Source organism: Schistocerca cancellata, chromosome 9 (genome assembly GCF_023864275.1).
Source record: "Schistocerca cancellata isolate TAMUIC-IGC-003103 chromosome 9, iqSchCanc2.1, whole genome shotgun sequence".
Taxonomy (NCBI): Eukaryota; Metazoa; Arthropoda; class Insecta; order Orthoptera; family Acrididae; genus Schistocerca; species Schistocerca cancellata.
In genome coordinates, this window is record NC_064634.1 from 327,566,319 (window position 1) to 327,581,378 (window position 15,060).

General features: G+C 38.9%; 1 protein-coding gene across 1 annotated transcript in view; it reads right to left on the reverse strand.

Moving 5' to 3' along the window:
• Nucleotides 1-15,060, reverse strand: part of LOC126100961 (uncharacterized) — a 239,951-nt gene that overhangs the window by 35,520 nt on the left and 189,371 nt on the right. The window contains exons 19-20 of the mRNA XM_049911623.1: nucleotides 10,713-10,903; nucleotides 10,413-10,571 (exon numbers count right to left, since the gene is read on the reverse strand). Of these exons, the coding sequence (XP_049767580.1) occupies nucleotides 10,413-10,571; nucleotides 10,713-10,903 (350 nt within the window). The remainder of the gene's footprint in view (nucleotides 1-10,412; nucleotides 10,572-10,712; nucleotides 10,904-15,060) is intronic.

The window sequence follows — 15,060 nt, forward strand, 5'->3', positions numbered from 1 at the left end:
TGATGACTTCACTAGGTAATGAATTACAGCATCATCTGCAGACAATCTAAGAGGTCTCCTAAATCATGCATATACATTAGGAACAGCAGAGGGCTTATAACCCTTCCTTGGGGAACACCAGATGTCATTGCTGATTTCCTCAATGATTTTCTGTTGGTTACTGTGTACTGCAACATTTCTGAATCCAGTTACACAACTGAAGCAATATGCCATAACCACGCAATTTGATTATAAGTCCTTTAAGAGGAATGCTGTTTAAAGCTTTCTGGAAATTTAGAAATATGAAAGCAGTATGAGATCACCTGCTAACAGCACTCCGTACTTCAATCAAATATAGAGCTAGTGTTTCACAAAAAGAATGACACTTTCTGAATTTGTGCTGACTATGTGTCAGTAGAATGTTACCTTGGAGGTAATTCATGGTGCTGGAACATAGAATATGTTCCAAAATCCTGCTGCAAATAAAGTCAGTGATATGGGTACATAATTCAGTCAATTACACCCATTTCCTCCTTGGGTATTGGTGTGACCTGCGCAATTTTCCTGTCTTTTGATATGGATCATTCATTGAGCAAGCAGTTGTATATGATTGCTAGGCATCAGGCTACTGTATCAATATACTATGAAAAGAATCTAATTGACATACAGTATGGACCAGAAGATTTGTCTATATTAATTACTTTAAAATGCTTCACTACACTGAGGGTATCTACTTCTAAGATACTCATGTTCACAGTTGTTTTTGATTCAAATTCTGGAATATTTACTTTGCCTTCCATGGTGAAGAATTTTTGGAAAACTGTAGTTAATAATTCTATGTTAGTGGCACTGTCATCGGTAATAAAGGATGTATAAAAAAATCATAGAATTTAAAAAAAAATCATAACTATTATGTTATTTGAGATAAGTGTGTGAACAACATACCGTTTGAAAGAGCAAACCCTTGAGTTTTATATGGTTCCCACTAGTTAGTGGCAGTGTGCACCCACTTCAGTTCTAGTAAATGCAGTGCAGGTCAGTAATAACTGTTCAGCATGAATTTTGTTCTAAGTATAGTGTGGATCCTCCTACAGCAAAAATCATTAGATGATGGCATGAACAAATCCAAGAAATAGGTTGTTTGTGTAAAGGAAAATTGCCAGCCATCCCTGAGTGTCTGACACAGACATTGAACGTAGCCACCATAGTTTTATAAGAAGTCCATAGAAATCAGTTTCCTATGCAACTGAACAGGTGAACATGCCACCTATGTCCATCTGGCATGTGTCCCATCTATGTTTACACATGAAACCCTACAAAATTCAGCTACTGCAAGCTCTTTGTGAAGGTGACAAACAACAACAAGTGTAGTTCTATAATTTTGTTCTTGGCAAGTTGGAGGATGACAGTTTTCTTCCACACTGGGGTTTAGTGACGAAGCAACATTCCATTTAATTGGAAAGGTGAACCACCATGATGTGAGAATATGGTGAATGGAACAACCACATGCAGCTGTACAACATGAGATGGACCCTTGGGGTTGGAGTTGTTTTGGGGGAAGAGACCAAACTGCGAGGTCATCGGTCTCACCGGATTAGAGAAGGATGGGGAAGGAAGTTGGCCGTGCCCTTTCAAAGGAACCATCCCAGCATTTGTCTGGAGTGATTTAGGGAAATCACGGAAAACCTAAATCAGGATGGCCAGACGTGGGATTGTACCGTTGTCCTCCCGAATGCGAGTCCAGTGTACTAACCACTGCGCCACCTCGCTCGGTGATGGACCCTTGAAAATTTAATGTGTTTTGTGCTGTTTCACAGGAAAAGGTATATGGTCCATTTTTCTTTGGTGAGAACAGAGTTACAGGAAGCACATATCTCGATTTGCTTGTGGTTTCTTTTCCAACAATTAGAGACTGATTTGATCGACTTCATTTACCAACAGGGTGGGGCACACCCACATTGGCATCTGGGATTGTGAGAATTTTTGAATCAAGGGATTACTGAAAGATGAATCAGTCACACTGGATCAAATGACTCAGCCTTATGTTACTGTCCTCCAAGGTCACCGGACATGACTGTATGTGATTATTTATTGTGGGGGACTTATAAAAGACTATGTTTATGTGCCTCCATTTCCAACAACAACAAATGAACTGAGACATCGCATAACAGCAGCTGTGGAAGCTGTGACTCAAGACATGCTCGCTGCAGTGTAGGAACAATTTGAATACCACATTGACATATGCCATGCATCTCAAGGGGGCCATACTGAATACCTATGAAAGGTACCAAAAAACTTTTTGAGTTTCTCTTTCATCAAAATACAAAATTCATCGTATATGTTTATTAGTTTCAGAAATATAGGCATGCCAAATTGGATGAATATTTTTGATAAACCGCGTATTATCATTGGTATCATGCAATGAAATTATTGATTATGTCTTGTACAAGTGACAGAAAACCCAAAAAATTTCTGTCATATTTTAGAAATATGACAGAACCTCTTTGGATTTTCTGTCACTTGTGTAAGGCATAATCAGTAATTTCACTGTATGATATCATTGATAATACAGGGTTTACCAAAAAGAATCATCCAATTTGGCATGTCTATATTTCTGAAACTAATAAAATGTAAATGTAAATGTAAAATGTAAAATGTATTAGACCTTTGAATGGTATAGGTTTTATACACTGGCATAGAACTTTCCTTGGGAAAGCATGTGATTAAGCAGGATACCAAGAGCACAGCTTAAATTGCAGCAGCTAAGTATTTCTGACAAGCACAACTATAAATTTCACTGCTGTGTACCAAACATTTCATGGGTAATCTGTTGGAATACATGTTCCATCCAACACTTTGACTTTTCCACAAAAAAGCCAATTACCTTTGAAATCGTGCAAGCTCACCCTGCACTTTCCTTGGAAAGATAATTATACTTTCTGTGATCATTACTGTGCAATTTGTAGTTTATGAAAGGACTAAAATAAATATGAAAAACTGACCTTGACCACTGGTCTTTTTTAGTGGGTGTTACTCTTTATGGTATATCAAATATAAACGTCTCAGTAAAATTTTAAATCATGGCATAAATGACTGGTCTTCTGGACCTAAAATTTTTCTAAGTGGCTGGTCCTCAAAGTGATAAGTTTTGAAAGAATCCAACACTTGATGATTTAAGAAGTTCATTGCACATTCTCACACTAACGTAATTCGTCTTGTGTAAAAGGAAAATCTCAAACCACCATTCACAATATTTTCCCGTGACCTGTTAGAAATGCAAATAGTTGTGACATCATGATCATTGAAAACAGTTTGTTGTCATGAAGTATTGTGTAGTCTTTGTCCTAAAGCCTTTGACATATTTTGCTATAGGCAGATACTTGTATGTGCACTTAGTTTCATTGTTTTAAATGCCACATTTTCTTTGCAGATAAAGTTTTATTTTGATGTTACTCTTTCATTTATGTTTTACTGCTGCAGTATTATTGTGCAGTAGCAGGCTAAAATGAAATTCTTCATTAGAGTATCAGTTCTTAGCAATCAAAATTATAGGATTTTAACTGAAAACCAGAACAAATTCCCCAAATCTTAAAAAATTCTGAGGTATTTGCTGGATAAAAAATTCCCAGGTTTTTACTGGGTTTCTCTGTTGTACGAGGGCATATACACATTGAAACTGTAGTCTCTTATCACCTGTTCTGCATTGAAGGCACTGCTCACTTTGTTCGCTTTCTTTCCACAGTTCCTGTACCTTTACCACTAGACTCCTTGTTGGTCACTGTAGATGCAATACTTTTATGCACCAACAACCCCATGCCCATGGCCTTGGGGCCAAGGAACACTACCTTCCCCAATTCCTTCTTTCCTAATGCTCATAGCCGATCACATTGAGACCCACAATTAATTCACTTTCGAAGGCCAAATCTATGAACAGATTTGTGGTATTCATATAAGTACCTGCGCAGCAATATTCTGTGCCATCTTATTTATGGGGCATCTGGAGGAATCCTTCCTATTCAGTCAACACATAAAACACTTTGCCTGGTGCAGATACACTGATGACATTTTCATGATCTGGGCTCATGACAGGGTCAACCTTTATGCTTTCCTCCATAACCTCAACACCTACTTCCAAATCCACCTCATCTCCACCTTGCTCAACTCAATGAGCCCCCTTCCTAAATGTTGCTCTCCTGCTCTCAGATGGATCCATAAATATGTTAGTTCATATCAAGTGTGCCAACCTCTAACAGAACCTCAACTTTGAAGCTGTCATCTCATCCATGTCAAAAAGTCTCTACCTTCCAGCCTCATCACTCATGCATGCTGGTTGCATAGGAAAGCAGGGGGTGTCGAAATGTGCTGATAATCTTACCACAGCCATTACTGACAGACAGCATCCTGTCCAGCTGAACCATAAATAGATCTGCCATACCATCTTCTCCTCTGACACCAGTAACCCTCTTATCCAGCCACCAACCATCACTCCTCTGACCACTCAGTATCATCCTGGGCTTGAGAAGCTCAACTACCATCAATCACCAGGGATTTAACTACCTCTTGTCATGCTCTAAAATGAGGGATTTACTACACAAAATCCTACCAACACCACTTACATTTGTATTCTGCCAGCCACAAAACCTACAGAATACCCTTGTCCATCCCTATTTCATCCTGCATGCCAAATGTCATTACCTTGTGGTCGACCAAGGAGCAAGACCTATCCTATACACCCTCTTACCACCCATTACTGCAGTGCAGTTACAGGCATTTTTTACCCTATAAAAAGAAGGGTCATGAGTGAAAGCACCCATGCTATATATCAGCTATGGTGCAATTACAATGCAACATTCTATATAAATATAATAGAGGGAAACATTCCACGTGGGAAAAATATATTTAAAAAGAAAGATGATGAGACTTACCAAACAAAAGCGCTGGCAGGTCGATAGACACACAAACAAACACAAACATACACACAAAATTCTAGCTTTCGCAACCAACAGTTGCCTCGTCAGGAAAGAGGGAAGGAGAGGGAAAGACAAAAGGATATGGGTTTTAAGGGAGAGGGTAAGGAGTCATTCCAATCCCGGGAGCAGAAAGACTTACCTTAGGGGGTAAAAAGGACAGGTATACACTCGCACACACACACATATCCATCCACATATACACAGACACAAGCAGACATTTGTAAAGGCAAAGAGTTTGGGCAGAGATGTCAGTCGGGACGGAAGTACAGAGGCAAAGATGAAGTTGAAAGACAGGTGAGGTATGAGCGGCGGCAGATTGAAATTAGAAATTAGCGGAGATTGAGGCCTGGCGGATAGCGAGAAGAGAGTATATGCTGAAGGGCAAGTTCCCATCTCCGGAGTTCTGACAGGTTGGTGTTAGTGGGAAGTATCCAGATAACCCGGACGGTGTAATACTGTGCCAAGATGTGCTGGCCGTGCACCAAGGCATGTTTAGCCACAGGGTGATCCTCATTACCAACAAACACTGTCTATCCTCTCTTCTCGCTATCCGCCAGGCCTCAATCTCCGCTAATTTATAATTTCAATCTGCCGCCGCTCATACCTCACCTGTCTTTCAACATCATCTTTGCCTCTGTACTTCCGTCCCGACTGACATCTCTGCCCAAACTCTTTGCCTTTACAAATGTCTGCTTGTGTCTGTGTATATGCGGATGGATATGTGTGTGTGTGCGAGTGTATACCTGTCCTTTTTACCCCCTAAGGTAAGTCTTTCCACTCCCGGGATTGGAATGACTCCTTACCCTCTCCCTTAAAACCCATATCCTTTTGTCTTTCCCTCTCCTTCCCTCTTTCCTGACGAGGCAACCGTTGGTTGCGAAAGCTAGAATTTTGTGTGTATGTTTGTGTTTGTTTGTGTGTCTATTGACCTGCCAACATTCTATATAAGCATGACAAGTAACCAACTGTAACCTACTTTCATGAATGGCCACAACCAAACTGTTGTAAACCACAAACTTGACCTTCCAGTTGTTGATCATGCTGTACACAACAACAAAAATGACTTCAGTAGCTGCTTCACTATGTGAGCCACTTGGATGTTACCTTTCAGCTTCAGTTTCTCTGACCTACATATATCTCTCCAGAATATCCTGCACCATTGTAATCCCCCTGGCCTAACTGCTAACCTGTTTCCCATTGCCACACCTTACCTCTCTTCTCTTCTGTCCACACAACACCTTCCCCATCCAGATATATAGTACCTTCCACCTTTTCCCCCTCCCCCATCTCCCCCTCCTCCCCCACCACACACTTTTCCACACCACTCACTGTTTCTGCTTCATTTCTGTCTCCCTCCTCATTCACAGCTTCTTTCCCTCCTCATCTCCAACTTCCTCTCCTTTCCTTCCTCCACTTCCCTCTCTATCTTTGTCTACCTCTTAGTGAGTGAAAAACAAGTCCAGAGGGTAGAGTATATAAGTCATCTGTCAGAAGACTTGCGTCACACTATCTCACTTCCCCCTCCTCCCTTGTACTTCCTTCTCTACTTCCCCCCCACCTTCATCTGCCCAGGCAACTGCTATCGATAATCAACAAACAGTCTCTCCGCAGATGCTGGTGTGTGCATTTGGGTGTTTGAGGGAAGAGTGTTATGCATCAGGTGAATATTAATGAACTACTGTTTTAACAAGTCATTGTTGCAAAATACTACCATGAATTCTTTACAGAACAATGGAAAAACTGGTTGAAGTCAGTCTTGGGGAAAACTGGTTTGGATTCCAGGGAAATGTGTGAACACTTTAGGCAATACTGACCCTAAGACATCTCTTAAATAATAAGTTAAGGAAAGCTAAACTTATGTTTGTAGCATTTACACACTTAAAGAAAGTTCTTGAAAATGTTGACTGGAATATTCTCTTTGAAGTTCTGAAGGTAGCAGGGCTAAAATACGGGGAGCAAAAGGTTTCTGTACAAGTTGTAAGTAACTTGTACAGAAACCAGGTGACAGTTATAAGAATTGAGTGGCATGAAAGAGAAGCAGTGGATGAGGAGGGAATTAGATAAGGTTGTAGCCTGCCCTGATGTTACTCAAGATATACATCAAACAAGTAATAAAAGAAAGCAAAGAAAAATTTCAAATAGGAGTTAAAGTTCTGGGAGAAGAAACAAAAACTTTGGAGTTTGCTGATGACATTGTAATTCTGTCAGAGATAGCAAAGGACTTGGAAAAGCAGTTGAACAGAATGGTCAGTGCCTTGAAAGGAGGATATAAGATGAACACTCACAAAAGCAAAACAAGGATAATAGAACGTAGATGAATAAAAACATGCGATGCTGAGAGAATTAGATTAGGAAACAAAATTCTAAAAATAGTAGATGAGTTTTTCTATTTGGGTAGCAAAATAACAAATGATAGCTGAAGTAGAGAGGATATAAAATGTACACTGGCAATGGCAAAAAAGCATTTCTGAAGAAGAGATATTTGTTAATATTGAATATAGACTGAAATGTTAGGAAGTCTTTTCCTGAGCTATTTGTATGGAGTTTAGCTATCAATGGAAGTGAAACATGGACAGTAAACAGTTTAGACAAGAAGAGAATACTAGAAATTCTGATGAATGACAGCTGAGTGTGGGAGTGGGGTATGGTGAAGATCACTTTTTTATGTTTTTTTAATAACTCAAAAACTTTGGCCTTTAGCAAAATGTATCACAGTACAAAATGTATCACAGTATCACACACAGTACAGTACATTCCTACAGAATGGCCATATTAATTTTTTTCTATGACTAATAGCTTGCACATAGTGAGAGCAAGAGAATATGAAAATCTCAAGTGTGGTTTATGAAGGTCAGCTATAATTCTGTGGGTTTCATAATATAAGGTAGGGGCAGTTGAATCACCCTGTATAAAAGTATGTTAAATACTGTAGTATTTGTGAAAATTAACTTGTGCAGCATCTTTTGTGATAATGAGATTGCAGGTCTCTTCCTCACAGTGTAGGAAAAAACTGAAGTTGGGCAAATGGACAGATCTGAAGAAAAAGTAGAAGAGGCTGAAATATATGAATAGTTTTGAGATGAAATGTAGTGTAAAAGAGGTAGGTAGCTGGCTCAGAATACACAGACACTAGAAGCAGTAAATGAATGGTCATGTCAACATAAGAAAAGTTTCTACAATGATGTTCCCATACCTTCCTTCCTATAGAGGCTAGCATGTTTCAGTCCAGTTATGATAAATAATGGGGTCCCTGCAGTAGCTCTTTGCCATCAGATCAGCACTAAAGAAGATGATACGTGTTTCAAATATACACTGAAAAAAAGAAAAACCTCAACACAAACAAATAATGTAAGTGTGAGATAAGGCACTACAAATTTGAGGTGCTCGTACATTAAAAACCAGTGTAACAACCAGAATGTCTAATGCAAGCAAGCAAATGTGCATAAATAATGTTATACAAGTGTCAGATGTCATTTCGTGGGATGAAGTTCCACGCTTGTCACACATTGTCAATCAACACAGGGGCGGTTAATGCTGTTTGTGGATGATGCTTGAGTTGTCATCCAATGATGTCCCACATTCCCTCGATTGGCTACAGATCTGGTGATCGAGCAGGCCAAGGCAACATGTTGACACTCTGTAGACCATGTTGCATTACAACAGCTATATCTGGGCAAGAGTTATCCTGTTGGAAAAAACCCTGAAATGCTGTACATGAATGGCAGCACAGCAGGTCAAATCACCAGATTGAGGTACAAATTTGAATTCAGTGTGCATGGGTAACCAAGAGAGTGCTCCTGCAGTCGTACAAAATTGCACCCCAGACCACAACTCCAAGTTTAGGACTAATGTGTCTAGCATGCAGACAAGTTGGTCACAGGCTCTCATAACCTCCTTCTGACCAAGAAAGTGGCATCACTGGCACCAAGACAGATCCAGCTTTCATCAGAAAACACAACAGACCTCCACCCTGCCTCCTCCCCCAAAGAGCTCTTGCTTGATGTCACTGAAATCAGAAAGGTGGGGTTTGGGGTCAGGGCATTTGGCTTGTAGCTTACCTGGCAGAAACCAGTTTCTAACAATTCATTGTGTCACTATGGAGTTAACTGCTGGTCAAATTGCTGCTGCAGATGAAGTGTGATGCATCAGAGCCATATGCCAAATACAATTGTCTTCCCTCTCAGGAGTGCCCCATGGCTGTCTGGAATCTGGTCGTATTGCGACCACACATTCTAGTGACCACCTCTGCCAGCAAACCTGTACTATTCCTACATTCCTGTCAAATCTTTCTGCAGTATCACAGAAGGAACATCCAGTTTCTTGTAGCCCTATTACACAATCTCATTCTAACTTAGTGAGATGGATAATGTCTTCTTTGTCACATTAAAGGCATTCCTGACTGACATAAACTTATCACGTCCAATCTCAAAGTTAACTAATGCTAATGACTTTTGCAGTGTGTATTTAAAGCAAACATGATTTGCATTCTCATAGTGACACTACTAGTGCCAGTTGTAAGTGAGTGGCATGAAATATGAATAGATATTACCTTTCAGATGTAAAAAACAAACCTACCAATGTTTGTTTATGTTACACAACTCCTACTTGGTGTTGTGATTTTTTTACCATCAGTGCATATTGTACCATTTCTACAACTACATTTGATGTTATGTCCAAGACCCTTATGACTTGATTAAATTATTATCTGTTGTTTGTATGTACTTTCTATGCACAGTTTAAACTATAGTCATTACTCAAGGAACTTGAAAACTACAAAAGCTTATGCACTTCACCTAATAAAACTGTCCAGGGTGTTTCACAATTCCTTTTATTCACTTGTAGCTGTTGTAGAGGGGCCTTAATAAATAAAGTCTGGCAATGAATCCATATCAAGAAATTTACCATTTGGATGTAAAATAAGCTTGAAGATTAGATCACTTTCAAGTCTACCACTTCACAGTATGCACACAGCAGAAACAATGACCTGTGTACTCTACAGGAGACCAGTGCATGGGCAAGGTTTCTAGTACTTGTCATCAGGTTCTCTTCTTCACAACGAAGAACATCCTCTTCAAAATCAAGAGTTTGGCATGCCCTGAGAGCACCACAGTCAAACCCCCTAGTTATGAATGTGCCAGTTTCTTGCAGCCATTGCTTTAGTCAGATAAAAATGGTATGTGATATTATAATGATGACAGAGAATGATGGTGGTGCCTTCTTCTCAGTTTTTGGGTGACCATGATGGGAGGGGATTAGAAAGTATTCGATCTTCAAACTTTTTTTTTATATCCAAGTGTTACGTTTTTAAAAATGGTACCTCATCAAAACTTTATCTACTAAGTCTCCTCTTCAACACCTAGAAGGCTGTAACAGCAATTGTGAAACACCTTATATATTATCCTGTTTGTACTTTTATCTGATTTTCTTTACAACAAATAGCTTGCAAAAATCATCTAGTTTTACCTTGGTATTGATTCCCTGGCCACACTCAACTCCCCCAATGGCAACAGAAACAGTGCCATCTCCAGCATAAATTGTCACAACAGCATGAAAATTCATGTAAAACTTCAGGAGATATCTCATTGTCACAATTGCGATACCTCTCTTTCTCCACCGGTTTTTCTGTTTATGACAAAAAGATTAAATAAAGTTCTTAAGTCTATTTCTATTTCACTGTACTGATATCTTAAAAATATTAATGAAATCAGTTTTATTTGACAGGGTACCCACATTTCTCCAGCATAGTTGATTTTAAAGTCATACCTTATTGAAGTTCTCCACACGACTCTTCCTTTCCTCAAACTCTGTTTTAGTTTTCCAATATTTTATCATATTACCAACTTCTTCATAACTTGGACTAAGATTCTGGATTTTAATATCTACTGGATTCCTCCCAATTGTCTTGGCAATATGTTCCATCATTTGTTCAGCAAATGCTATTCCTTCAAGAGAATCTGAAAATGAATTCTTTTCATTTTTAAAAGTTCAGTGCTGAACATACTACAACCATGCCAAGCACAAGTGACTTACAGCAAATGTCAAGTTGGCATGAGTCCCAGTTGTATTAGCTGAAATTGCCTGACAACATCACATGAATCATGGTACTGTTTATTTGAGATTTTTGAAGTGAACTTTTCAGATTTTCAGCTATACAGAAATGACAAGTTATGAATGGATAGGAACTTGACATGGAATGTGTACTATCACACAGCTTTGAATTTCAATTCAGGATATATCACATGCACAGTAGGAAAACATTCAAAACAGCCATTAATGATGCAACTTAACAATACAACATGCTTTGCCAGAATTTTGACTAATTCTGTGCATGCTGTAATTATTTTAATATTATCTTCAAGCTCCATTTGTGAATGATACACAGGGGATTGTAGTACATTTCTAGAATCATAATTTAAAGCTGGTTCTTGAAACTTTGTTAGTAGGCTTTCTCAAGATAGTTTATGTCTATCTTCAAGTGTGTGGCAATTCAGTTTTTTTCAGATCTCTGTGACACTCTCCCATGGATCAAACAAATCTGTGACCAGTCATGCTCCCCTTCTCTGTATACTTTCAGTATCCTCTATTATTCCTGTTTGGTATGAATCACACACACTTGAGAAAATTCTAGAGCTGGTTGCAAGAATGATTTGTAAGCAATTTCCATTGCAGACTGTGCTTCCTTTGTATTCTAACAATAAACTGAAGTCTAGCACCTGCATTAGCCACAACTGATCCTAAGTGACCATTCCATTTCATATCCCTCCAAAGTGTAACAACTGGGTATTTGTATGAGTTGCCCAAGTCCAACAATGACTCACTGATATTATAATCACAGGATTCAATGCTTTTTTCACTTTGTGAAGCACATAATTTCATGTATTTGAACATTTAAGTAACATCGGGTGTGTCCCAGGTAAGTGTATTGGGACCCTTACTGTTCATGTACTGTTACAACCTTCTTTTATGTGTGTGTTTAGCTGCTGCTTGTGAGTAGATCTTTTATTGATCCAATTAATTATTCTGAATATTTATGCAGCTTGTTTCAGGCAGTTCATTATAAACAACTGCATCATCTACAAAAAGCCTGAGGTTACTATTAATATTGTCTGAAAAGTCATTAATATACAACATGAACAGAAATGGTCCCAACACACTTCCCTGGGGTGCACAGGAAGTTACTTCCACATCTGACGATGACTCTCCATCCAAGGTAACATACTAGACCCTCTCTACAAAAAGTCCTCAGTCCAGTCACAAATTTCACTTGATACTCCATATGATCATAACTTTGACAATAAGTATAGGTATAATACCAACTCAAATGCTTTTTGGAATACAGAAATACTACAGCTACCTGGTTACCTTGATCCGAAGCTTTCAGTATGTCATGTGAGAACATTGTGAATTGGGTTTCACAGGATCAAAGTTTTCAAAATCCATGCTGGTTGGCATGGAGGGGGTCATTCTGTTTGAGATACCTCATTATTTTTGACCTCAGAATACGTTTCTAAGATTCTAGAACAAATTGATGTCAAAGATACTGGATGGTAGTCTTGTGGATCACTTCTACTAACCTTCTTGTGGGTGAGTGTGAACTGTGCTTCCTTCTAACTATTAGGCATGTTTTTTTCTTTGTTTCCAAGGGATCAATGAAAAATGATAGGTAGAAGAGAGGCTAACTCAGCTGTAAATTCAATATAGACTCTGATGGGAAATCTATTGGGCCTTGGAGCTTTTCTCCAATTTTAATCACTTCAGATGTTTCCCAACACCATTGACACTAATACTTATTTCACTCATCTTTTTAGTGGTGCAAGAATCAAACTGGGGCAATTTTCCTTTGTAAAGGAACATTTCAGCTTTTTCTTTGCTACCCTCAATTTCAGTTCCTGTCTCATTCATGAGGGACTGGATACTAACTTTGGTGACACTACCAGCCTTTACATATAACCAGGATTTCTTTAGGTTTTGTGAAAGATCATTTGACAATATTCTGCTGCAGCAGTCACTGAAGTCAAGTCCCTCATTGAGATATTATGCTACTGATTTATATGTAGTTTACTGAACATATATAGCTTTTTGCTTGTTTTTAGTTGTCCTTTGTACTTTGGAAATCACTGTTGCCATAACTGTGTCATGGTCACTGATACCAGTTTCAGTGTGGACATCCTTGAAGGTGTCAGATCTATTTGTTGCCATTAGATCCAACATATTTCCATCATGAGTGGCGTTCCTAAATAATTGTTCTAGGTACTTTTCAGAGAACACATGTAGTAATGTTTCACAGGTTGTCATATCATGCCCATCACTAACAAAATTGTAATGTCCACTAATAATTTAAGTATGATTGGGGAACTGGTATACAAGTGAACTGAGGTTTTCTCTAAAATTTTTGGATGTGTCAGGAGATGAGTCTGATGGGTGATAAAAGGATCCAGCTATTTTGTGTCCACCACTGATACTGAGTCTTGCCAAAACAATCTCACATGCAGCTTCATTTTCTGTCTTGGTGGATTTGAATTTCTTGCCTACTGCAACGAATGTGTCACCTGCATTTCTCATTTGCCTATCTTTTTGACATACACTTAAATTTTCTCAAAAAATCTCACTGCTATTTATTTCAGGTTTCAACTAGCTATCTGTACCAATTATTATTTGAGTTTCACTGCTTTTCAGGAGAACTTCAAACTCTGGCACTTTGTTGTGAATGCTTTGGCAGTTAACCAATAGGATTTTAATACTCACACCTGTGGGAAGCATGTCATTAGATCTTACACTGATACTTCCTGGTTTTCTACAGCTGTCATTATCTGAATTGGATCAAGAGTCACCTAATCTAAAAAACTCTCATGTGCACCCCACACACAGTTAGCTGAGTAGCAGCCTCTGACCCATTTAGGGCAACCCTACAGTTCTCAACCATATGGCACAAATCTGGAAAGTCACAGCCTACTAGTCACAGAATCTTGGAACTCTCTGGTTCAGTCCTTCCTCTCAACACAAAACCAAAAGCTCATGATCAGTTCTGGGGACAAATGGAAACTGTGTGCTTCATTGAAATTCCATGTGCAAGGCTAGTCTTCTCAGCCTTCTCTGCCAGTCACTAGAATGACAGAAGTATTACCTCAGAGTCCAGACAACAGACACTATTTGCTCCAACACGTGCCACATTATGCAGTTGGTTGCACCCTGGCTGCAAAAATAACTTTTTCAACATGTTGAATGAGGCCCCAGGCATACACACTGAGTGCACCTGCTGCCATTTCCTGTCCCCTGCTGCTATTCCCCAAAGGGGTTCCATCATTCATCATACATTTGAACTGCTGATGATTAATAGAGTCCTACACTTTTGCATTTGCCTCCTCTTGACACCAGATGAAACAGGTTTCCTCAAAACAGATGAAGTGGCTCAATTTCAGTTTCAGTGATCACATCAAACTTGTTGGTTAGGGGGATCAGTAGAACACCCTGAGTGCTCCCTGGTCCCTGTCCATCCCATATAGGATGCCTAATTCTACCATTAAAATGCTACATGCAGTCAATTGGGTGAGTAACGACAGATCCTGTACTTTCTACAGAGGAGACAGGATACACATTAGCAGACACTACTTGAGGTGCCTTTGGTACTCATACCACAGATACATGACTCTCAGAAGCTCTTCCAAACTGACTTACAGCAACTGCTAATCATTTGACAGGAGTCAGGACGACTTCCTACTGCTTAAAAATGTCAACCAATTCATTCTGTGTTCAAGAACAGCACTTACAGTGGGGCTGCATTTTAGCTGGTGTGATGTATTACAGAACAGTGAACAAATAACTTGAAATTAAGCCTGATGATTATCTTTGAATCTGTTGAGCTTAAAATGTGTTAATTCCATATAAGAATTGAAGAAAATGACAAAAGAAGATTCCTATTCAGGCAACAGGAAAATCTGTAAAAGAAATTACTAGTTTTCTAAAACTTTTCATGGTCAATTGTAGTTGCTAGCAAACTCAAAACAATGTTAATTTATGATAAATGTAGATAATATATATGGCTACTCCTCTTTTGGTAAAACTAAATGTCATACAATATGTTAGTTAGAACATTTGCTACAGTAACTAAATC